General features: G+C 38.3%; 1 protein-coding gene across 5 annotated transcripts in view; it reads left to right on the forward strand.

The window, feature by feature from the left end:
- LRBA (LPS responsive beige-like anchor protein) overlaps positions 1-26926 on the forward strand; it is a 748625-nt gene that overhangs the window by 264871 nt on the left and 456828 nt on the right. For all 5 annotated transcript variants that reach the window (XM_040251453.1, XM_040251452.1, XM_040251455.1 and 2 more), the window contains exon 36: positions 26104-26212. In XM_040251453.1, coding sequence (XP_040107387.1) covers positions 26104-26212 — 109 coding nt within the window. The remainder of the gene's footprint in view (positions 1-26103; positions 26213-26926) is intronic.

The following is a 26926-nucleotide window of genomic DNA, read 5'->3' on the forward strand; positions in this document are numbered from 1 at the left end:
AGGATGGGTTGAAGGAGAGACCTGATTGAAATGAGGAACAATAACAAAACTATTACAGTGATCTATGTGAGAAGCAGAACTAATTGTAGTCTGGAGTCTGGCAAGTGTTGGGAAATCAATACTATATCTCAATGAGTGAATGACTAATTTAGTCTCACTTTTAGCAAAAATTTTAAAGTGCTTACTCACCAAGAAAAGAAGATCTTTAGCTGAATTTCAACACTGAGGTATTAGATGCTTTAATAGTGTGTGTATATATATATATATATATATATAAAGAGACAGTGAGTGCTGTTGATCGAATATGTATTTACTCTGCTACTGCTGCTAAGTCGCTTCAGTCGTGTCTGACTCTGTGCGACCCCATAGACGGCAGCCCACCAGGCTCCTCCATCCATGAGATTTTCCAGGCAAGAGTACTGGAGTGGGGTGCCATGGCCTTCTCTGATGTATTTACTCTACTTAATGCCAAACACTGATTAACACCAGTTCTTCTTTAAAAAAAAAAAAATAAAAAACTTGTTATAAAAGTCAGTTTTGTTTAGGTTCTATTAAGTGTAAATGCCTTCAATTATGCAAGATATTGTTATATTTAATAGATAAGGCAGAATAGCCTTGTGATTAATAGTATTAGCTTTGATGTTAGCTTTAGGTTCAAGTGCCAGCTTTGATATTTGGGAACTACTGTTACTTCTGTGAGCCTCTGTTTCCTTATCTATTCGTTCAGCCAGTATTTATTATGCACTGCCTGTGTATCGTAATTGTCCTTGATTCTTGGGATACAACAATAAAGCAGCTAAACATTCTTTTTTGTGTGTGTGTAGATCTTACTTTTAACAGTCACTGACAAGCTATAAACAATAAACAAAATAAGTAATGGATTATATAATACATGAAAGGTGGTAAGTTCTTTGGATAGTGTTAAGCAGGTTGAGGGAAATTTTTGAAGGAAATATAAAAGGTTTAATTTGTAGTTTAAAGATTGGTTATATTATAGATCATCAAGAAAGTGACATTTGTGCGAGCCCCGCTTGAAGGAAATGAAAGAGTTAATCATAGGAGCATGTACGGGAAAACCAGTAGCAGTAGAAGAGGTAAAATGTAGGAGCGCTATGAATATATTTTGAAGATAGAGCCAGTAGGATGTTTCAGTACTAATGGGTCAGATGTGGGTTGTGAGAGAAAGCTAGGAGTCCAATATTACTCTTAACATTTTTGGCCTCTGCAGATGAAAAGATGGTGTTTCTGTCAACCAGGATGATAAAATCTGTTAATAAAGCAGTTATTGGGGGACATCAAGAGTTCAGTTTTGGCAGTACTGATTTTTAGATCTCTGCTGCTGCTGCTAAGTCACCTCAGTCGTGTCTGACTCTGTGCGACCCCATAGACGACAGCCCACCAGGCTCCCCCATCCCTGGGATTCTCCAGGCAAGAACACTGGAGTAGGTTGCCATTTCCTTCTCCAATGCATGAAAGTGAAACGTGAAAGTGAAGTCGCTCAGTTGTGTCTGACTCTTAGCGACCCCATGGACTGCAGCCCACCAGGCTCCTCCATCCATGGAATTTTCCAGGCAAGAGTAATGGAGTGGGGTGCCATTGCCTTCTCCAATGCATGAAAGTAAAAAGTGAAAGTGAGGTCGTTCAGTCGTGTCCGACTCTTCGCGACCCCATGGACTGCAGCCTACTAGTAGACATCAAGGAGGGCTTCTCAGGTGACGCTAGTGGGAAAGCCCAACCTGCCAGTGCAGGAGCCGTAAGAGACCTGGGTTCCATCCCTGGGTTGGGGAAGATCCCCTGGAGGAGGGCATGGCAACCCACTCCAGTATTCTTGCCTGGAGAGTCCCGTGGACAGAGGAGCCTGGCGGGCTACAGTCCGTGGGGTTGCAAAGTGTAGGACATGACTGAATTGACTCTGCATGCACATAGACATCCATGTAAAGATATTAAATGTGAAATGAAAGTCACTCAGTTGTGTCCAACTCTTTGTGACCCCATGAACTGTAGCCCACCAGGCTCCTCTGTCCATAGCATTCTCCAGGCAAGAGTACTGGAGTGGGTTGGCATTTCCTTCTCCAGGAGAGAGATACTAAATAGTTGCTGATTATTTCTCCAGATGAGAGACCTAAACTTGGGTGTCATAAGCATTAGATGATATTTAATATCTTGAGACCAGATGACATCATTAAGGTGGTAAGGTGATGACAGATTTGACCAGAGGCTCAGAAGTTGCTTCTGATTTGGACAGGAGCTGTTTTGGGAGAGTGGAAGAAAGCCTATTGCAGTAAATTTAGAAAAGAGAATGAGAGAAGAGTTATTAGAATGTGTATAAACAATTCTTTAGAGGAATTTTGTTATAGAGGGGAGAAAAAATGGAGTGGGAGGGAATAGAGTCAAAGGAAATAGAGTTTTGGAAAAATGAGAGCAAGAGAACAGTTTTATGGTGAAAAGTGGGGAAATCAATGTAGAAGAGATAGGTGAGAATTTCTGGAGTGATTTTTTAAAGCAGGTTAGAGAGTGGGTGAATTTGTATACAAATGGTGGGTCATTTATGGTAATATGGGAAGATGTTTCATGTAGTTGCAGAGTCTGGGAGGTGAATATGGAAGTAGAATGAGAGGCTTAAATGCATTTAGGTTTTGTCAAGTGAATATGGGAGTGAGAAGGACAAGGGAGTCAGACTTTTATGCACGAGAATGATTATGATCATTGGCCACAGGATTGTAATTGTTAGGCTAGGGCTGGAGAGTGGCCAGAAAGAATATGATTGGATGGATAGACTGAACTCTATTAGAGGACTGTTAGAGTTGTGACAGTAGAATGACTGAGCTCTGAACATGAGAGGTAGTAGTGAAGAGAGGGGGTCAGATAGACCAAGGCCATTCAGTTATTGGAAATGATGTGCTGTGGCTTATGGCTGCGCGATAAATGGCTGAGGTAGGGTGGGAGACAAGACTGCAGGAGGAGAGGCGGTTCAGGGAATTGTCAGACGAGGATCTTGGTAAGCGTTAAATCCTATGTTTGTAGGCTGTATCACTTACCATCCCTCATCAGTGGTGCCTGTCTATCAGTTCAGTTCGTTCAGTCGCTCAGTCGTGTCTGACTCTTTGAGACCCCATGGACTGCAGCACGCCAGGCCTCCCTGTCCATCACCAACTCCTGGAGCTTGCTCAAACTCAACTCAGCTTACCATCCAACCATCTCATCCTCTGTCGTGCCTTTCTCCACACCCCAAGCGTTTCCTATTTATTTCTTACTGATTTTAGTTTTTGCATCACTGTCACTTTCTCCAACACTGTTCTTATAATAATTCCTGGTGCTTTTACCCACATTGTAGCATGTATCAGAATTTTGTTCTTTTGTATTGATTAATGGTATTCTGATATATGGATATACCACATTTTGTTTATCCCTTCAATGAACATTTGGATTACTTTCTGTTTGGCTGTTACAAGTAACGCTTCTGTGTGAGTTTTTATACAAGGCTTTGCATAGACATACACTTGAACTTCTCTTGGATAGATACCTGGGGGTACAGTTGCTGAGTGGAATGAGAAGTCTATGTTTAATTTTTTAAGTAACTGCTAGGCTGTTTTCCTAGTTAGCCTGGTGGGTATCTTACACTGGTTTTTGTTCGCATTTCCCTAACGGCTAATGCTGTTGAGTGTTTTTTCAAGTGCCAACTTTGGGAAAATGTCTGTGTGCATTTTTGCTCTTTTAAAAATTCTGTTGTGTGACTTCTAATTTTTAAACAGCAGGTTATATTTTTCTAGACGCACCATTTTGTCATATACATGATTTGCGACATTTTCTCAATCTGTGACTTGTCCTTTCATTGTTGCTGAAGGTCAGAAGTTTAAAATTTTGAGAAAGTATCATTTACCAATTTTTTTTTTATGGATTTGTTGGCAACTTTAAGACATTTTAGCTTAAAACAAGTAGTAGGGTTTTCTTTTTTTCTAGATTTTTTTTTTTTATCTTTTGAAATTTTGTAGTTTTAGCCTCTACGTTTAGATCTGTGATTCATTTTGAGTTAATGTTTTTGTATGCTGTGTTTGGTTTCTAAGTTGTGTTCGACTCTTTTGGGACCCCATGGACTGTAGCATGCCAGGCTCTTCTGTTCATGGTATTTCCCAGGCAAGAATACTGGAGTGGGTTGCCATGCCCTCCTCCAGGGGATCGTCCCAAACCAGGGATTGAACCATCCTCTCTGTTATCTCCTACATTGGCAGGTAGATTCTTTACCACTGAACCACCAGTTAAACCCAGTGTTTTTGTAGAGTATGAGATTCAAGTATAAGTTCAGTTGTTTGGGGTTTTCTACCTAAATGATCATGTTCTCTCTGATCAGAGACATTCTTACCTGTTACTTACCGGTCTGTGTACTTTGTTGCCTTTTCTTGTCTCCTTTCTTCTGGTAGAATGCTGAAGGGGAGTGGTGAGAGGGGCATCATCCTTGCCTTGTACTGGTCTTAATGGGAAAGTTTCTAGTTTCTTACCATTAAATTTGATGTTAGCTCTTGGTAGATATTCTTTATCAAGTTGAGGAGGTTTTCTTCTATTCTTAGTTTATGAGCGATATCATGATCAGGAGAGAGATTTATCATGAATAGGCATTTGATTCTGTCAAGTGCTTTTTTGGTGTCTATTGATATGACTGTTTGGTTTTTCTTTTTAGCTTGTTTATGTATAATGGATTATGTTGGCTGACTCTGGAATGTTGAACTGACTCTGCATACCTGGGATAATTTGTGCTTTGTTGTGCTATACAATTCTTCCATTGGTTGTTGAATTCAGTTTTGTTTGTTGACTTGTAAGTTACTCGCTTGGGCTTAATTTGCAGAATTGATATCTTATGGTATGGTCATTTAATGTTGCTACTTAGCTGTTATAGAATTCTTCTTGGGTCACACCTTTTTCTCCATCGCTTTGAGGTCAATGAATGATTAGTCAAACTCTTGCTGAAACCTTTGACCATGAATGGCTGGTAGATCTGTGTTTGGTTTGATGAACACATTTAAATTTGCAGTTATTTTCATCTCTAGCTTTTACTTCCTGTTGATCTTTGTTGAGTCTGTGTTGTGTGTGTGCTTAATGGCTCAGAGAGCCATGTGTGAAATTCTTATTTTGCTAATTCTTTTTCAGGGTATCCCTCTCTTAATTTCTGGTCTCTCATTCTAACTTTAAATGTAATCTCGTTCTAGGAGAGGTGTCGGGTTTTCTGGTTTTCAGCTTGACATGCAATATCTTCATTTTCTGTCCTGCGTTCCAAATCAAATCGGCCATCTCTGGCAGTGAAGTTGCTGGTTTCATAAGGAGCTGACGAAACTTTTACATGTATGGTGTTTGGGTGGGACATTTCCGGAAAAGATTGCTACAGACTCCGCTTTTTCTCAATGTTTAGCACATTTTTGTGAATAAAATCATTGTGAATTTTGTTGTTTGCTTTTGTCAGTCTTCAGAACCCTGAAGTGATTATCTTTTTCAGTTCTATGCTGTTTTTCTAGGAAATGATTTGTTGGCCTCTTTATTTCACCATAGCTGGGAGGTTGGCCCCCAGATCTTTACATGTCTGGTTTGTTCTGATTTAAGTCCTAGTTCAGGTGTTGCCTTTTCAGAAGTCCTCCCTGAATCCTGTTACCCAGGTTACTTTTATCTCATTTCTTAAAAATTTCCTGCTGATATCTTGTACTGTCTTCCCAGGTTGGTTTTTGTTGTCCCTCTTCCTGTCCAGTGCTTACTGAGGGCAGGCCCTCTGTATCTTGCTTATTGTTTTATTCTTGGCTGCTAGAGAAGAGTCTAGCAAATCCAGTGAGCATCTGTGTTTAATCAATAAGATACTATAAGAACACTTACAGTTTTATTTCAGTTACTGCCATTTTTCATGTAAATGTCATTATTTATTAAACAGAAATTTGGTATATACAGATAATCTTGACAATAGTCAAGTGATATTTTCTTGAGTATTAATTCCAAGAGAAAAGAAAATACATAGACATATAATAAATAGTTTACACTAAATTTTTTTATCTGTCTTGTAAAGAAATGAGTTTTGTGTTACTCTCAAATATTTTACCCAGAATAACTCATACTTATTGTTTCTTACTGAGGAAACAATTACTTGAAAAACTTACTTGTTTTTATATCACATGTGATTACAGGTTTTATAATACCTTTTTCCTATTTTCTTATGCCTCTCTTACTCTGGATTTGTTTGCCTCCAGGTTAAACTGTCTTCTTTACATCTGTGCTTTGCCTGTAGGAATCCCTTAGCTTTTGTCTTTTAAGCAAATGTTAGAAATAAACATTGATATAAAGAGAACTAACTTTCTTTACTGAAATAATGGAAGTGCTATTTGAAATTTTTATTCTCTCTTTCTTTAAGGGTAGAATGTATTTTAAAGGAATAATTTAGAGATTTATTTTTCTGAAATCAGTGGGCTGACTTTCCTTTTATAAATATTCAGTGCATTGAGATTAAATGAGTTTACATAGCAATGGATGTATTTGCGTAGCAGTGTTCAGCTACTGGACTTAATCCCAGGGGCAAGAAGAATAAGTAATAAGGGTTTTCTTTTCACTGCAGAGACTGACCTTTTTTTTTTTTTTCTTTTTCTTTTTTTGTCTTTCTTTTTATGTAAGTTTGACCTGCTTTGACCTCATTTATAGAGTAGCTGCTATAAATTTTGGCCTTGATTAATGTTTTATTAGTGTAAATAACATGTAGACCTTTATAGACTGAGACTACAGCATGGGATTTATCGGACTTGATGGGTATCATTAACAAATCAATTACGTAGGTTAGACATAAGTAATTGTTGTTTGGTAGAAATGTTTCTCTTAACTTACCTGTTTAATTGATTAGATACTTTCTTTCTAAATACACTGTTTTGATGGTTTTAAGTTGAATTATTTACCTTTTTCTTGTAAATAGCAATCCATTTTAAACCCATTTTTTGTAATAACTGACATAATCAAGTAGTATTTCTTTGACAGTTTTTACCAAGACAGAGTAAAATATATTAACATATAAGAAAAGATTTAAGATTAAAAAAGTAAATTTCCACATTTTGTAAGAATTTTGCTATTTCTGAATCATAATTTTGTTTATGGTTTTTTGTGATGCATTGAACCACTATCACCTCAGTTAACTTTTCAAATATGTAAATCATTGATCTAAAAGTGTTTTATTTATTCTGAAAAACACGTTTCTTTAAACAGTTTTAAATTGTTTAAAGAATATTAAAGCCTTCTTTTAGAGTGTTTTGTGATTCTGTGGCACCACATTAATAGGAAATCAGAAAGTCTATTCTAAATTCTAGTGTGGTAGGTAACATTATTATGTATATAGGGCTTTGGTTGATTTGCTTGTGTACTGGATTTCATTTTATGTTAGTTGCTTTTTCTTTCACCTTAAAAATATATTTAACTGAAAAGTGAATTAAAAACTAATTCCAGTAGAACTGTTGCTTACATTTTTAAATTAAATTCTTTATCAGTGAACCTTAAAAGTCTTTTCTCATTTGGATAAAGGGGGTTTAGAGTTCATATTTTGCCTTTCTTCTTATTCTTTATTATCCTTAATTGTTTTATTGCTCTCTTCTAAAAATTTTAGTATCTCAATATTGGTGTTAATTTTGCCAGCAAAAATAGATCCAGCTGCTATGTAGCCTTCTTTCTTCCTGCCAGCTTACCTGACATCCAGACAGCAAATAGTTTAAGTATTTTAAGTCCCTGATGTTGTTCTAGGCAGTGGTGATCAAGGCAGCTGCTCTGTGAGTATTACTAAGTCTTATAACTTCAGTTGTTTGACTTGTGTTAGAAGGAGCAATGTAATGGATGAATATTGGATATTTTATATATTTAGATGGTCCTATTTTTGTTCTTATACTCTGGGGTTTTGAAAAATCAGTGCAGATTCCCTATAAGGAAAGTTTCTATAGCTTAAAAGGGATCCTGTCTTTGTTACATAAATTTTTAATTTGTCTCCTCACTTATATTTTAAAGTGAAAAACAGACACAATTCCATTGGCTGATCAAGGTTTTTAAATTTTTGATGGTAAAGATCAGAAGGGTAGTAGACAGTGGAGGGGCTTCCCTGGTGACTCAGATGGTAAAGAATCTGCCTGCAGTGCAGGAGACCTGGGTTCAATCCCTGGGTTGGGAAGATCCCCTGGGGGAGGGCATGGCAACCCACTCCAGTATTCTTGCCTGGAGAATCCCCATGGATAGAGGAGCCTGGCGTGTTACAGTCCATGGGGTTGCAAAGAGTTGGATGACTGAACGACTAAGCACAGCACAGCAGTAGACTGTGGAACCTAGTTTAAAGGAATAATATCTGTTACAAATTTTAAGATATAAATTCTTATCTTGAATTTTATAACCTTTAAAATATATAAGTAATTATAAAATGACCTCTGTTTAAACTGTTGGGTTTAGTTTATTCAAAATACATTTTGAGAACGTCTATAGCCTCCTAGGATTTTACTCTTAAATTTGCTGCTAGGAGTCTTTCCTTTTTCCCATCCTTGAAAAGGGCAGAAAGGCAGATTATCCCACATACTGTTGGGCACGTGGCTTAATTATCCCCGGGGGATAGTCAGTATCTGCTTATTGAGGCAATAATTCAGACTTGTATCTGAATATGTAAATAGCCCTCATAAAAGACATAATGTTTCTAGTACTAATACACTTGTCTGTCTTTAGAATTCAACTGCCTCAGTTGCTCTTGTACTTCCTGAACAGTCATTTCATAGCTTCAGCGTTTCCCTTCACTCCAAATATCATAGAGTCCTAATAAATAAATGTCTGTTGAATAAGTCAGAAGAATGAAAGGAAAGCAAGGCAAAGAAGGAGAAAAAGGGAGGAAGAGAAGGCAAAAACACTTTTCATTTTATTCTGATGCTCTTGGCTATTATTTGGGTTACATTTTGGTTAACGCAAAGGTATTTGTTGCACTTAAGTAAACAGTTTAGGTAGGATGTAGTCTTATCTGAGGTAACCAAAGATATACTTGGAATCAAAGTGGAATTAATTTGTTGGAAACTCTGGAGAGTTTCTTAAAGAGCCGTATACTTTCCAGTTAAAATTTAAAATTTATGTGTGTAGTAAGACTCCAATTAAATATTATAAACAGTTGTTTGGATATGATCTTTGTTCAGTTGTATAGATATTTTGGAAGGTAGAGTAATAGGACATTGTTTCAAAGATTTGTTGAGAGTAGACTTTCATCTCCATTTACAGTGGATTGAATTGATGTAGAAATTTGTGTGGGTTATTTAGAAGGGATTGTGCTCTTTCCTCTTGAAGATTAGATTATTTAAATTACTGATTATTATTTTCAAAAGTTTAATGGCTTATTAAAGAGAACTAGAATTTTCTCCGTGTAATTAGGATAAACACATTTTTCTTATTTCATTTCTTCATGTGTTTTGGTCTAAAAGAGTCATATGGTCAAATTATTTTCACTTTTAATTTTCCAGCTTGATGCCAGTTTTTTGTGGTTACTTTTTAGGCTTGTTTTGTTGTGATCAATGTAAAGTAATGGTGCTGCATTAAAATTATATTTTTCACCTCCTATAAATGCTGAATCCCATGTTTGGCACTGCAGTTGAGTTTTTTCAGCAAGGCCAAAGTTTATGGTTTTCAGAAAAATGTGGTGTGGATTCAAAATGCCTATAGAATATGCTTGTGTCTGTATAGAAGTTCATAATCTTACAGATTGTTAAAAACTACAATGGTTTATATATAAGTGGAATCATTTACTTTATTAAATGAAAATGAATATAGAAAAAAGAGGCAAATTGGTGGGGAAGGGGCTAGAAAAATAAAGGTAAACTTTGAGAAAAGTAAAATGAAAATAAAATTAAGACAGAGTTGGTTTACTTCATTCAGAAATATTTATGCATGACTGCTGTGTGCTGGTCTATGATTTAGGCTCTGGGGGTATGGCAGTAAATAGAGTAGACATTACCACGCTCCAATAGTGTGTTTTAATTGACATGGATGATAAATTAAAATGTTCGTATGAGGTCAGAAAGTGCTAAGTGCTATGAGAAAGTTAAAACGGGGAGATAAAGAGAATAGGCGCACTGTGGGGCAGAGAATGTTGCAGTTTTAAATAAGGTGGTCAAGGTGGAATTTAAAAGGACATACTCCTCTGAAATGAGAAGCAGATACAACTAGCAGTGGTGACAGAACCAGTTAAGAGATGGGAGATATTTTGTGACAGAAATCCTAAACTGGATTACAAGTGGGGAGTAGACAGAGTGGTTTTCCTTGTTTTTGCTTTTTTATTTTAAAGCTATCTTCTCTCCCACTTTATGCACATATTCTTGAGAATAAATATTTTATATTCCTAAGAATTTGTTTCATCTAGAACATGCCAGCTTGCGACTGCCCATCTGCTTTCATTCTGTCCTCTCTCCTACCATGAGCTATTGTTTTAAAATGTTCAGCTCGGGGTTATTGTGCAAAATAAGTTTGGAAAAATAGATTGATATCAGTATATATATATATATGTGTGTGTAATATATATATATATATTTATATATTGATATCAGTATATATATATATCAATCATATATATATATCAATCATATATATATATACACACACACACATATCAGTCTTACCCAAAGTCTAGACTAGTGTGTGTGTGTGTGTGTGTATATGTTAAATTTGGAGGGCAGGAGGAGAAGGGGACGACAGAGGATGAGATGGCTGGATGGTATCACTGACTCGATGGACATGAGTTTGGATAAACTCTGGGAGTTGGTGATGGACAGGGAGGCCTGGCGTGCTGCGGTTCATGGGGCTGCAAAGAGTCGGACACGACTGAGCAACTGAACTGAACTGAGTCCTTACAGTTTCATGAGAAATAATTTGCTCTTTCTGTCCCAGTTGTAGTAAAGTGTATGAATATATTTTGTAGTCTTCCTAATGAAGGGTATTGGCCTGTAGAGGTAGGTACCACCTGGGCTATTTCTAAACCAAGAAAGATCTAGATTAGCTTTAAATATATATGGAGCCTTTTAGAGAATGTTGAAAAGTTTGTTTAAAAATAGACTTTTGTTGATGATCAGTCTGTTGTTTCTAAGATTTCACTCTTGTGTATTCTATGATGTTAGACCCTTTGTATTCTTACTCAAAATTGTTATTGAGGGCTTTACCTCAGAAAGGAGTAGAGAGAGATCCAGTTAAGAATTTTTGTGATACTAAATTGTTGAATATGCCGTGTGTGTGTGTGATGTGATCAAAGGGGTGGTTATCTGGAAAGTTATGTAATATTGCTGCCTTATAGGGTTTTCCTGGTTACTCATACAGTAAGGAATCTGTCTCCAATGGGGGAGACCCGAGTTTGATCCCTGAGTCAGGAAGATGCCCTGGGGAAAGGAATGGCTGTCCACTCTAGTATTCTTGCTTGGAAAATCCCATGGATAGAGGAGCCTGGTGGGCTACAGTCCACAGGCTTGCAAAGGATCAGACACAACTGAGCTAACACTTTCACTTTACTGCAATATAATAATGAAGATTATATTAATAAATGAAAATATATTCTGAGAAGTGAGGTTTTATTAGTTGTGATATTACTGAAGGATGACTTTGGAAATAACTTTTTCGTCTCAGATTTGGTTTGTGACTATTGTTCGTGGTTAATTCTAAATAAATTATAGTGTGAGAGAGATTTCCAGTTCAGACACATTGCTTCCATATTCTCAGTTGTTAGGCTATGGTAAAGTGGTAACTTTCCTTTCCCATCAATGGTGAAGATGTTTAGTAGAGAAAATCTGACAGTCACTGCTAATGGGTGGTGGGGGCGGGGGGAGGGGGGGTCACAGAAAGCCCAGGAAACAGAGCAGCAGTATTGGAAAACTCTTGGTGAAAATGTGTGTGTGTGCTTACCCAAGGTCTAGACTAGTATAATCAGATGTGGACAATGGGCTGTAATGTAGTTATGGGCGACGGTTGTCGTCATTATGGTTATTTATTGAGCTGCTAGCGTGAATCTTTCCTACTTGGTCACTTGATAGGGCTGTTTGTTTCCTAAGGCTGACACGAGCAGTTTTTTTTTCTCCTTGTGCTAGAGGTATAAATTACACCTAGTTTTTCTTCTTAATATTAATATATGTGAATCATTTTTTGCTCTGCATTTTAGAGATTTAATTTACTAAAAAGTAAACCTACTATTTTGAGACTGTTCATTATAATTAAAACTTTAATTTGCCTATAATTCTTTGTTGGAAAGATAGTTTTTACAACTATTAAAATTACAGCTGCTTAATACTGTATAAATTGTATATTTGAGAAAATATGCACATAGATGGAAAATATTTGCCTCTTAGAAAAGCAAAATTCTTTATTCATTTAGATATCTTATTACTTATTTTGTGGAGTCATTTCTGTTTTCCATAATAAAAGGAAAAGTCATATTTGTGTGTCTAACTTAAGTGAGAAGCATGTAGTTAGAGCCTTCTGAAATACTGTATTTTAAAATCATTTTGTAAATTATGAAGGAAAAATGCATATGCTTCCTTTCTTCTCTGGAAGTAATACTAAATACTTAAGTACATTGTAATCTGATTTTAAAATATTCTTTTAAATGACTAAGTTTAGACAATAATACTTTTTATTATGTACTGAAAAGTTTTGAAACTTAAATTTCTGACGTAGTTGTCTAATTTAAAGGCTCTAGAGTTTTGCTTTAAATTACCTAGTTAAATTTAGATACTTGAGAACTTTAAGGAATTGCCACAAACTATCCGTTTATCAAATAATGATTAAGTACAGCCTACCTGAACAATACCTCTTAGGTGGTGTGGTTGATTAAAAAAGAAGAATAAGTAAAACATATGCTTCTTCAATCACTTGTGGTCTGATACGGAGGACAGAGTAGTATATGTAGCTATGATACTGTGTAAACAAGTAAAACATCTGCTGTGTATGTAATAAACATTAGATATATGACTGGCATTAAGTAAAGACCTTTTAAAATAAAATTGTGCAGTATTCCTTAGAGGGAATGAGGATTTAGTTAGCTCTTATGGAAATTAAGATTTTGGATGTAGAAAAAAGACGGAATAATAGATTAAGGGTGGTTTGGCACTCATTTTCTATCATTCAGTTAGTACTTATTTATTGATTCAGCTGTGAATAAGACTTTACTGTCATAGGAGAGAGAACAAATAATAAACACGTTAATGAACAAATAAGGTGATTCAGATAGTAATAAATGCTTGGAAGAAAGTACAGGATAATGTTATGAGAGGGAAGAATTTATAAGGAAACTGATAATGGTGTTTAGAGGAGATGTGAAGAAGTGACAGTTGATTTGAATGAAGAGAAGTAGCCAGTTTGAGATCTAGGTCATAATATTGTATGGTAAGGAAATATCAAGAGCAAAGGCCATGAGAAGGGAATGACGTTTGTGAATTATTGGAACAAATAAAAGGCCAGAGTGGCTGGAGCAAAATGACTGAGGGAGAGAATGAAGGTTGGAAATGCCGAAAGTATCCAGATTTCCAATCGCATAGGTGCCTGTATGTTTTAGTCAGAAATTTGGTTTTAATTTTGTTTGGTGAGAATATGTTGCAGAGTTTTAAACAGAGTAGCGGCATGATACCACTTAGGGTTTTATGTTTTGTTTGGTTTTGATGGCAGCATTTAAGTAAAATGTTTATTTTTTAGGTTTTAACTTATTTTTAAATGTAAAATATACATAATATAAAACTTAGATTTTACCCCTCTTAAAGTGTACACTTCACTGTCATTAAGTACATTCCCTATGCTTTGCAAGCATTATAGCATCCATCTCTGGAACTCACCTCATCTTGCTATACTGCACCCATTCGTCCCTTCTCCCAGCCCCTGGCAGCCGCCATTGTACTTTCGTTTGTGATGAATTTTTCTACTCTATGCATCTCATATTAGTAGAATTGTATGGTATTGTCCTTTGGTTCCTGGCTTTTCTTTTTCCCCACTTAGCATAATATCTTCAGGTTTCATCCATGTTGTAGCATATGTTAGACTTTCCTTCCTTTTTAAGGCAGAGTTTTCAAGTGGTCATGTACGGATGTGAGAGTTGGACTGTGAAGAAGGCTGAGTGCCGAAGAATTGATGCTTTTGAACTGTGGTGTTGGAGAAGACTCTTGAGAGTCCCTTGGACTGCAAGGAGATCCAACCAGTCCATTCTAAAGGAGATCAATCCTGGGTGTTCTTTGGAAGGAATGATGCTAAAGCTGAAACTCCAATACTTTGGCCACCTCATGTGAAGAGTTGACTCATTGGAAAAGACTCTGATGCTGGGAGGGATTGGGGGCAGGAGGAGAAGGGGACGGCAGAGGATGAGATGGCTGGATGGCATCACCGACTTGATGGACGTGAGTTTGAGTGAACTCTGGGAGTTGGTGATGGACACGGAGGCCTGGTGTGCTGCAGTTCATGGGGTTGCAAAGAGTCGGACACCACTGAGCAACTGAACTGAATATTTCATCATGTGTGTACAGCTTGTTTTACTTACTTTTTTACCCGTAGGTAGCCACTGAGTTGTTTCCACCTTTTGGTTTTGTGTGTAATGCTGCCTGTCCCTGCTTTGTATTCTTTAGGTTATGTATGCAGAAGTGGGATTGCTGGGCCATATGACACATGGATGAGCCATATGAGATATAGGTCATATTTTAATTTTTTAAGAAACTGCCATACTGCTTTCCTTAGTGGCTACACAATTTTATATTTCCACCCACAGCGCAAAAAGGTTTAAATTTCTCTGTATCCTTGCCAACAGTAATTTTCTCGGTTTTTTTATAGTAGCCATCCTAATGGGTGTGAGGTAGTATTTCCTCATTTGACATTTCCTTGATGTTTAGTGTCTTTTCTATGTTATTAGTTATTTTATATCTTATCTGGCAAAATAGCTATTTAGTAGTTTGCCCCATTTTGAATTATTTATTTCTTCTTGTTATTGAGTTTTTTTCATATGTATTTTGGTTATTAACCCCTTATCAGGTATATGATTTGCAAGTATTTTCTCCCATTCTGTGGATTGCCTTTTTTTACTGTGTTGATTATGTCCTTTGACACATAGAAGTTTTAAATTTTGATAGTTGAAAATTTTCAGTTTAAGTTGATGCTTTATGTTGTAAGTTTTTTAAGTGTTTTTTCGTTACCTGTGCTTGTAGTGTCATATCCAACAAGTCATTGCCAAATTAGAGGTTAGGAAGCTTTTCACCTATGTCTTCTTCTAAGAGTTTTCTATTTGTCTGTGTTATATGTACATCTTTAATCCATTGAGTCAGGTTTTATACATGGTCTACAATAAAGGTCCAACCTCATTATTTTGCACATGGTTATCCAATTTTCTGTATAGCATCAGCTGTGTTTTTAAAAGAATGAGTGAATTATGGAGTATTATTATGAATTATAGTCCAGCTTAGTTAGGACTCCACACTTTCACTAGTGAGGTTCTGAAATCAATCCCTGTTTGGGGAGCTAAGATCCCACAAGCTGCAGGGCACAGGCAACAAGAGGCAGGGTTGGGGGAAGGTGGAGAATGAATTGTGTTAGGGTCAGCATATGGAGCAAGAAAGGAAACAGGTATATCAGGGAAGATGCTACTGCAGTATTTCAGGCAAGAGGTGAAGGTGGCTGAGACTGATGTGACTAGCAGTGGTGATAGAAAGATGGATATGTGATATATTTAAGAGTTAACTTGCTTCCATGAGTTTGATTTGGAGGCGAGGGAAAGGTAAATCAAGAAATCCTGGGGTTTTATTTCAGGGGACTTTGTTGTTTGTTGTTCAGTTACTAAGAAGCCTTCTGCCACTTTACGGGGACTTAGGAATTATTTATTGAAGTAGGGAAAAATGAGGTAGGGATCGGGCAAGAAGAGTTCTGTGTTAGAAATGGTACACTTGAAATGCTCATTGGGTGTCCCAGTGAAGACTTCAGTTGGACAGTTTACTGTGTGGGTGGAAAGTACCAAATGTAGGGATGGAGGTGTAGGAATCAGCAGCATGCAGGTGAGAGTCTAAAGTCATTGGATTTATGAAATAATTTGGATAGAGGACCTGAGCTCTGGGAAACTACAGAGTTTAGAGGTAGTTCAAGGAGGAGGCAGTGGGGAAAGGAGACAATGAAGAAGCAGCTGCTAAGCAGGAGACAAACCGGGAATGTGCTGTGTGGCATTGAGGAAGATAGGAAATGGTTTAAGAACCTTAAGGTGCTTGTAACAGTTACCTTGCTACTTGCGTGTGGTCCCAACTTCCTGTGTTACACTGTAAACTCCCTGTGGCCAGTTTTATGATTCTTTGTATGGTTATTTGTACTCCTGTATAGTAGCCTAGAGCTGCCTGGCATAAGCAAATGCTCGAACTGTATTTGCCGTGTAAGCTCTGCTAGTCCTCTACCAATGGTTAGGCACTGTTCTATACACTGGAGATAAGAAGGATAATTTACTCAAGGTCAGTGCAATCTGAAATGAAAGACAGATTTGTACACACCTAATTAAAATGGTGTTATACAGAATGATACCGTATAATAAGTACCACAGAAGAGGCGTATGTACCTTTGGTTTTTTGGTTCTTTGGAGGGAAAACAGATAGTCAGGAAAGGTTTTATCAAGTTAAATCCTGAGTTTTGCTTTGAAGGATTTATAAGATAGGCAAGACAGAATAAGAAATGATGTCCTTCCTGGCTGAGAGCATAGTAGGAAGATGTAAAGAAGTATTAAAGATCCAAATGTAAGATGTACAGTCATAATCAGATTTTCATTTAAGAAAACTAACCCTGTTGAGATATTGTTGAGAATAATGAGATTAATGGAAAGACATTTGATTGGAGGCTATTGTAATCATCAGGGAGCGTCCCAGGCACTAGTGGTAAAGAACACGCCTGCCAGTGCAGGAGACGTAAGAGAGGCTGGTTCCATCCCTGGGTCGGGAAGGTCCCCTGGAGGAAGAAATGGCAACCTGCTCAATTTTCTTGCCTGGAGAATCCCCATGGACAGAGGAGCCTGATGGGCTACAGTCCATAGGGTCGCAAAGAGCTGGACATGACTGAAGCGACTGAGCACACATATTGTAATAACTGAAGCCGTGAGGTTGGGCTCCTGAGGCATTGGAAAACGTTATAGAAAGAAACAGCTTGAGAGGTGTTAAGAGAGGTAGAATGGACCGTACTTGTTCTACTGAAAGTGAACAATGATGAGGAAGGAAGAATCAGATACAGTTGATATTTCTAGCTTCAGTAACTAGGTAGGTAAATAGCAATGATATTACCAGTCAAGGTAGAGAAGGAAAGAATGATCTGTGAATAAGGGACTAATTTAATAAATTATGTTATATTCCATCCACAAAAATTCTGTTTGATAATGGTACACCATTAAGTAAAATAAACAGTATAAAATAAACACAGTATAGTATGACTCCTTTATACACAAGTACTTAAATATTTATATGCACATATACATATTTCTATATATATACGTGTATACCACAGATACCACTTATGTTTTTATAAGTTTAGACAAATGTAAGGACAGGTACATGAAATATTAATAGTGGTGTGGCTTATACTGAAAATTGTTCCTGTGTTTCCATTGTTCCTTCCTTATTTAGGTGTTGTGTCAGTTTTCTTTGTACTACATATATTACATTTATACAAAGCACCCCCCCCCCAAAACAAAGGACAGTAGTATATGTCTACCTATTTAGATTGTGCATTGTGTGCTTCTTGAAAAATAATGATAGAAAGAGTGTTTTCTTTGCAGAACACATTTTCCCCCTCTTTGTAACTTCATTCATACTGTTTTCCGCAATGACCTTTCCTCTTCTTTATGCTTTCGCCCTTTATTTAAGGCTCATCTTTATGCTCTAGCTCTCTGTTGGTACTTTTTTCCATCTTGAGGAACTGATAGTTATCTTGACTTCTACTGAATTATGACAGTACGTGTATTCTTATGTCCTAACTGTATTCATATTGCTTATCTATCGGTATGTAATAATTCCCAGAAATGTTGCAGCTTGAAACAACGCAACTTTACTATCTTGCAGTTTCTTTGAGTTGGCCATCTAGGCACAGCTCAACTGAATCCTCTACTGCAAGTTTTATAAGTCTGCAGTAAAGATATTACACAAACTGTGTACTTGCTGGAGGTTGGAGCCCTCTTTTAAGCTCACGTGGTTGTTGGCAGAATTCAGTTCCTTTCACCCTGAGGACTGAGATCCCCTTTTTATTGCTGGCTGATCACTAAGATCACTAATATCTAATCTCAGCACCAGAGGCTGTCCTAGCCTCTTGTCACATGGCCCTGTCATACCATAGCAGCTTACTTTTTCGAGGCTGGCTGGAGAATCTCTTGTGGGCCAAGACAGAGCTTACATAATGTGGCATATCACATGAGTGTGTGCCCCATCACCTTTGCTACTCAGTCGTGTCCGACCCTTTGTGACCCCCTGAACCACAGCGCACCAGGCCTCCCTGTCCATCACCAACTCCTGGAGTCCACCCAAACCCATGTCCATTGAGTCGGTGATGCCATCCAACCATCTCATCTTCTGTCGTCCCTTTCTCCTGCCCTCAGTCTTTCCCAGTGTCAGGGTATTTTCCAGATGAGTCAGCTCTTCACATAGGTGGCTAAAGATTTGGAGTTTCAGCCTCAACATCAGTCCTTCCAATGAACACCCAGGACTGATCTCCTTTAGGATGGACTGGTTGTATCTCCTTGCAGTCCAAGGGACTCTCAAGAGTCTTCTCCAACACCACAGTTCAAAAGCATCAGTTCTTCTGCACTCAGCTTTTTTATAGTCCAACTCTCACATCCATACATGACTAGTGGAAAAACCATCGCCTTGACTAGATGGACCTCTGTTGGCAAAGTAATGTCTCTGGATTTTAATTAGCTATCTAGGTGTTGGTCATAACTTTTCTTCCAGGGAGTAAGTTTCTTTTTATTTCATGGCTGCAGTCTCCATCTGCAGTGATTTTTGGAGCCTCCAAAAATAAAGTCTGCCACTGTTTCCCCATCTATTCCCATGAAGTGATGGGACCGGATGCCATGATCTTTGCTTTCTGAATGTTGAGCTTTAAACCAACTTTTTCACTCTCTTCTTTCACTTTCATGAAGAGGCTCTTTAGTTCTTTTCACTTTCTGCTATAAGAGTGGTGTTATCTGCAAATCTGAGGTAGTAACAAAGAGGAAGGGACTAGAATAACTTTGAAGGTGCTTGTTTGGGGACTGGAAGGATGGCGTGCCATTGACTCTTCAATTCAATTAGTATTTGAGTGCTGTGAGGCAGTATATTGATGTTAAATTCACAATGTGGTTTTTGATCCCTAGAGAGAAACTTAGAAGCACAAACCAGTATTTCACATCTGCATTCAAGAAAGTTGTTGCTTTCTCTGCAGTGTCATAGGAAGTTATTCATTAGCAGGTTTTAAAATTGCACTCGGGATTGTTTTTATCTCTATGTCTGAATGTGTACTGCTTAATAGCATTTGAAAAAAATACCTCGATGATGTTAGTCAAAAATCATAGATAGGACATTTTATTAACTTCTAAAGTGACTGGGAGATAACTTGTGGATAAAGGTGAAAGGTCTGACAGACCTGGAACCAAACTATAAATAGTGTTATATGAACTTAATAGAGATATGGAAAAAGTGGTAGAAGAGCACAAAGCCTTTTTATTTTCCTTAGACATTTTGTGTTTTCCTTCCTTTTAATAACAGCTTATTGTAAAACCTAAAAGAATAGAGAAATGTGAGGAAAAGGACACAGAGCTGACTTTCTAGAGAAGAGAGACGAACCATTTTTTGTAAAGGGCCAGATAGTAAGCATTTTGGGGTTTGCAGGCCGTATAGTCTCTGTCTCTACTGCTCAACTTAATGTAGTATTCCAGTATCATTGGGCTTCCCTGGTGACTCAGACAGTAAAGAATTTGCGTGCAGTGCAGAAGACCTGGCTTCGATCCCTGGGTCGGGAGGATCCTCTGGAGAAGAGAATGGCTATCCACACCAGTATTCTTGCCTAGAGAACTCCCAGGCACAGAGGAAGTACTGTGCAACTTAGTGTCGTATGACAATACGATGACAGCTGTAGATAATAGTTCAACAGAGGAGAATGCCATGGCTTTGTTCCAATAAAACTTTATTACAAAAATAGTTGATAGGTCTCATTTGTCTCATGTGCAGCAATTCTAGTAATTCTGACCTTGTTTTAGGTAACTGAAAATTTGATGTATCTTCTTTCATATTTTCCCCAAATTCATATTATACATAATACTCTTCAAATTTTTTTCCATTTAATAATATATTGTGGAAAAACTATTCTTTTATCTCATTATGGGCTTCCCAGGTGGCTCAGTGGTAAGAATCCACCTGTCGATGCAGGAGAGGTACGTTTGATCCCTAGGCTGGCAAGATACACAGGAGGAGGACATGGCAACCCACTTCAGTTACTCTTACCTGGAAAATTTCGTGGACAGAAGAGCCTGGTGGGCCAAGTCTGAGGGTCACACAGAGTCAGACACTACTGAGTGACTGAGTTCACAAGCATACAGGCTATCGCATTATATGATTGTATGTTTTTGTTTTTTCAGGTTTTCACTTTTAATAATATAAGATATTATAGGGAACTCCTTTGTACACACTCACATCTTTCTGCATCTGTGAGAACGTGTTCATATGACAGGAGTGTAACGACTGCTTTATATCAAAGTCTCTGCATATTAAATTTACATTTTTGATAAAACAGTTGCAATAAAGTGACAGAAGAACCCTATGGAGTCCTGTAGACATGCCATTGGTGATAACTGTTGGGTCTAACTTTTATAGGTGGGAATTATCTAATTGCAGTTTAGCTACTCTTGCTATTTACATAAAAAGCATAATCCTAGCCCTGACCATCCTGTCTTTCCAATTCATTTTAAAGAACGGAGTTCAGAAGACTTTTACTTAACATATTTCAGAAGTCTCCCAGTTATATGAACTGAATCATTTACCAACACTGAGTCAATTGTTTATATTTTCAAGGTAGTTCTTTGCATCATTTAAATATGTATGATTATTACTAATGTTTCTTGTGAATCACTAAATCAAGAGGTTTGTAGTAGCACCCAGGCTAATCATCTCTTAAACCCTTGACTTCTGTTACCATAAACCAGTTAAAAAATATTTGTTTTTTACAAGATGATTTATATGTATGCATTTTTTGAGGTACCCTTGCTTAACACTAATTGTGTTGTGCATAACAGTAGTTATTTCTTTTAGATATTCTTTACTATCTTATTATATAAATACTCCACTACTTTAAAAGTTTCATTTTATTTTTAATGGGCATTTGATAGTTGCTAGTGTTTGGCTTCCCTGGTGGCTCAGACGGTAAAACGTCTGCCTGCGATGTGAGAGACCCATGTTCGATTCCTGGGTCCAGAGGATCCTCTAGAGCAGGAAATGGCACCCCACTCCAGTCCTCTTGCCTGGAAAATCCCATAGATGGAGGAGCCTGGTGGGCTACAGTCCAGGGGGTTGCAAAGAGTCTGACATAACCGAGCGACTAAACTAGTGTTTGGCCAAAGTTGCTATAATCATTCTTTGAAATAAGTTTCATATCCTTGCCAAATTTTGATACTATTTTTGTAATATATAGTGATTCTGGTGAGTTGTATATTTTTTTATGGTATTAGTTTGTATTTCCCTGATGATTAATAATCCTGAACACCTAAAAACCTTTTCATGAAGTTATTTGCCATTTGGAAATGTTTTGTCCATGTGTTTTGTGTAGTTTGGTACTTTTTATTATTGTGATTATTGCCTTTTCTTTCAGATGTAATTTCTAAATAGAATACTTTATATTTGGTGAAGTATGTAATACTAAATATAAATACTCTTCCTGTCTTAAGTTTGCCTTTTAATTCTCTTAACGCTGGCTTCGTTGCTGTTTTTTGGTTGCTCAGTCGTGTCCGACTCTGTGACCCCGCGGACTGCAGCCTGCCAGGCTTCCCTGTCCTTCGCCACCTCCTGGAGCTTGCTCAAACTCGTGTCCATTGAGTCAGTGATGCCATCCAACCATTTCGTCCTCTGTCGTCCCCTTCTCCTCCTGCCTTCAGATTTTCCAGCATCAGGGTCTTTTCTAATGAGTCGGCTCTTCGCATCAGGTGGCCAAAGTATTGGCGCTTCAGCATCAGTCCTTCCAGTGAATATTCAGGACTGATTGCCTTTAGGATTGACTGGTTTGATCTCCTTGCAGTCCAAGGACTCTCGAGAGTGTTCTCCAACTCAACAGTTCCAAAGCATCAATTCTTCAGGGCTCAGCTTTATTTATGGTCCAACTCCCACATGCATATGTGACTATTGGAAAAAACCAAAGCTTTCACTATATGGACATTTGTCGGCAAAGCAATATGCTGTCTAGGTTTGTCATAGCTTTTCTTCCAAGGAGCAAGCATCTTTTAATTTCATGGCTTCAGTCACCATCTGCAGTGATTTTGGAGCCCAAGAACATAAAGATTTTTGGTGAAGTAGAAAAGATTAGCTTTATTACTTCGCCAGGCAGAAGGGGACAGAGTAAGTACCTGCCCTGGAAAACGGCATGTCCATACTTGGGAGGAACTGGGGAGGGGTTTTATAGCAATAGTTCAAGTTTGAGCCTTGGTTCAATGGTTCAAGGCTAAGATTAGGGTTTGTGCAGGGCCTTCACTCTTTTAATTTGGTCTCAGGTAATCTTTTGATGAGCTTCTCTGGTTCCTTTAATCTGGCCTCAGTTGGTCTTCTCTGGAATGAAGAATCCTGACATCATCCAGTTGTTGGAGATTTTGGTTTTATGAAGAGCTCAGAGATATTGTTAATGTGTCTCTTGCTTTATTGACTATGCCAAAGCCTTTGACTGTGTGGATCACAATAAACTGTGGGAAATTCTGAAAGCGATGGGAATACCAGATGACCTGACCTGCATCTTGAGAAAACCTGCATGCAGGTCAGGAAGCAACAGTTATAACTGGACATGGAACAACAGACTGGTTCCAAATAGGAAAAGGAGTACGTCAAGATTGTGTATTGTCACCCTGCTTATTTAACTTCTATTCAGAGTACATCATGAGAAACACTGGGCTGGAAGAAGCACAAGCTGGAATCAAGACTGCCGGGAAAAATATCAATAACTTCAGATATGCAGATGACACCACCCTTATGGGAGAAAGTGAAGAGGAATTAAAAAGCCTGTTGATGAAAGTGAAAGAAGAGAGTGAAAAAGTTGGCTTGAAGCTCAACCTTCAGAAAACGAAGATCATGGCATCCGGTCCCATCACTTCATGGGAAATAGATGGGGAAACAGTGGAAACAGTGTCAGACTTTATTTTTTGGGCTCCAAAATCACTACAGATGGTGACTGCAGCCATGAAATTAAAAGACGCTTACTCCTTGGAAGGAAAGTTATGACCAACCTAGATAGCATATTAAAAAGCAGAGACATTACTTTGCCAACAAAGATCCATCTAGTCAAGGCTCTGGTTTTTCCAGTGGTCATGTGTGGATGTGAGAGTTGGACTCTAAAGAACGCTGAGCGCCAAAGAATTGATGCTTTTGAACTGTAGTGTTAGAGAAGACTCTTGCGGGTCCCTTGGACTGCAAGGAGATCCAACCAATCCATCCTAAAGGAGATCAGTCTTGAATATTCATTGGAAGGACTGATGCTGAAGCTGAAACTTTGGCCACCTGATGTGAAGAAGTGACTCATTTGAAAAGACCCTGATGCTGGGAAAGACTGAAGGCAGAAGTAGAAGGGGATGACAGAGGATGAGATGGCTAGATGGCATCACCGACTCGATGGACATGAGTTTGAGTGAACTCCGGGAGTTGGTGATGGACAGGAAGGCCTGGCGTGCTGACTCGCAAAGAGTCAGACATGACTGAGCAACTGAACTGAACTGAGGGGAGCCAGGACCTTGCCTGAAGGCTGCACTGTTGTTTCTTGGCTGTCTTGTCTCTGCATCTCCTTCCTTCCCTGATTGGCAGCCATTTGAATCTGCTGTTTGGGACTCCCGGAAGGTCAGGGAGTGTAGAGTCTGTTCCCTCCAAAGAACTTGGACAGGGAAGGCTTTCATACCCAGGAGCTCCACAGGGCCCTGCTTGGTTTCACCTTGAAACTTTACTATTTTGATTTTTTGTAAGTTGGCTTTCATTCTTTTGGTGTTGTCTGTTACGCTACCTCGTCATTGGTGATTTTAAAAAATGAAGGAGTATTGTTGATTTTCAATGTTATGTTAATTTCTTTTGTAAAGCAAAGTAATTCAGTTATGCATATACATTTATTTACTCTTTAAATTCTTTTCTTATATAGGTCATTACAGAGTATTGAGTAGAGTTCCTTGTGCTGTACAGTAGTCATCGCTAGTTATTATTTTACCTATAGTAGTTTGTATATTTCAACACTATGTTATTGGTGATTGAATGTTGGAAATTGTGTTTAATGTTGCAGGAAATTGCATTTAACAGTCCTTAGATGATATCTTCCCCTGGGAGGATTTCCTTTTGATTTTTTATTAGTAGTTAGATTGTCCGTCCTTAGTCACATATGACTTTTTGCACTAGGCTCCTCTGTCTTTGGAATTTCCCAGGTAGGAATACGGGCGTGCTTTGCCATTTCCTCCTCCAGAGGATATTCCTGACCTGGGGACTGAAGCTGCATCTTCTGTGTTTCTTTGCGTTGGCAGGTGTATTGTTTACCACTGAGCCGCCTGGGAAGCCCAGCAGTTAGATTAGGTGCTGATTATATTAAGAGTGGGGCTTCCCAAGGAGCTCAAATGGTAAAGAATTTATCTGCAATGCTGGAGACCTGTCTTCAATCCTTGCGTCAGGAAGATCTCTGGAGAAGGGAATGGCAACCCACTCCAGTGTTCTTCCTAGAGAATCTCACGGACAGAGGAACCTGTTGGGCTATAGTCCATGGGCCGCAAAGAGTTGGACACGACTGAGTGACTAACCAGAGAAGGCAGTGGCACCCTACTCCAGTACTCTTGCCTGTAAAATCCCATGGGCGGAGGAGTCTGGTAGGCTGCAGTCCATGTGGTCGCTAAGAGTTGGACATGACTGAGCGACTTCACTTTCACTTTTCACTTTCATGCATTGGAGAAGGAAATGGCAACCCACTCCAGTGTTCTTGCCTGGAGAATCCCAGGGATGGCGGAGCCTGGTGGGGTGTCTTCTGTGGGGTCGCACAGAGCTGGGCACGACTGAAGTGACTTAGCAGCAGCAGAGTGACTAACACACATATATTAAGACTGAGCTGATTCAAAGCTGGAATTTTTAAAATCTCTGTTCACAGAGATTAGCCCTATTTACAGTTTGCCTACTCTTAGCTTGGAGCCCTCCTAGGTCTTCTGAAAACCCAGGGTCTACTACATGAATAGCCTCCTTCTACTATGAGTCTATGACCTACCATGAGTCTATTAATCTTTGTTTTTTTTTCTTCTCATGCTCTGAAGATTCTGAAAATTTTCTGTAGTGTTTTGGCTGCCAGTTAATCTACATGCACGTCACCATGATGTCATTTGGGGGCCTGTTGCATTGTTCTGCGGAGCTGGTCTATTGTCTGTTTCCTACAGAATAGTTCTGCTCCTTCTGTAAACCTGGGTAAACTACTAGGATCCCTCCACCTTGAAAGGTTATAAAATTCTGTTTTTATCTCCCTAGTGCTTTAAAACTTATAACAGCTGTATTTAGCTTCTCTGTTCCCACATGTGAATAACAAATGTGTCAACAGGAAAAGTCATGCTGAACATCTCTCGGGTCCTGGCTCCTTAAATCTTGGCTACCTTGGAAGCTCTCCAGTACCTTAAAAGAGTAAAACATAAATTTAATGTAGCATTTTCAGTTGCTTTTGTTGGATAGTTAGTTTGATAAAAGCTAATCTGCTATTGCCTGAAAGATCACTCTTTGCTGTTATGTTTTTCATTTGTTTAGTGTGAAATAATAGTCCTTCATTTGTTATGATGCCAGAAAAGGAGAGTGCATGTTCTTCCCTCTCCTAAGTAACAAACACACCACCTCTGAGCAATGGAAAGTCGTATGTCATATGGATGCATTTATTTATGTGACAATGTTCATCTCTCCATAGGTTGCTTAGCCAAACAATGAAGGATCATCTAGTAAGAGTAGCAAATGAAGCTGAATTCATCCTGAGCAGGCAGCGGGCAGAGGATATTCACAGACACGCGGAATTTGAGGTAGGTTATACCTATGAGTGATCTGAGGAAGTTACCTTTGTAAAACGTTAATCATAGGCAACTGTGTAGGTAACATTGCAGCATGGTCTTAACAGTCATGTGCCATCAAACAATTAAAAATTAATTTGTGAGAGTATCATGGTGGATTCTGGAAAGATAGTGTAAGACTCTGTAGTCTTGGCCAGTAAATTAGTGAACCGCTCTTGCTCTCCTGTATGCAAAGTAGAGCTGGTTTACTGGAAGTGAAAACCTGTATGTTAGATGAAATCTTTGAGGTTTCTAGAGAGAAGCTGAACAGAGACATGAAGTTTTTTACCCTTGAGGATGCTGCAGAGGAGATGAAGGTGCATACAGCTTTCCTCCCGGCTTCTGACGGGGGGATCAAGCGACAGCCATCCCGGGACCAGTGCTTGTCTCGGCACTTGCTCCTGAATTTGTGGAAGAAGCATGAATTCATAGAGAGAATTAATGTATATAAATTACAAAAATTCACACCTAAGGTGAACTAGAAAATTTGACAGGAACATTTGCTAAGAATTGGGGAGGAAAAGAAGCTGCACCCGGGGGTTCTTTCTAACATGTTAAGAACAGATAATTCAAATATTGCTGGTATTTTTCTGATACATTAAAAATAATGAAAACTTCTTCAGGTTCATTTCATATACCTATCATTATATGAGAAAAGACACTGGAAAAATAAAACTCCAGAAGACC

This window comes from Oryx dammah, unplaced genomic scaffold (assembly GCF_014754425.2).
Source record: "Oryx dammah isolate SB20612 unplaced genomic scaffold, SCBI_Odam_1.1 HiC_scaffold_12, whole genome shotgun sequence".
NCBI classification, from domain to species: Eukaryota; Metazoa; Chordata; class Mammalia; order Artiodactyla; family Bovidae; genus Oryx; species Oryx dammah.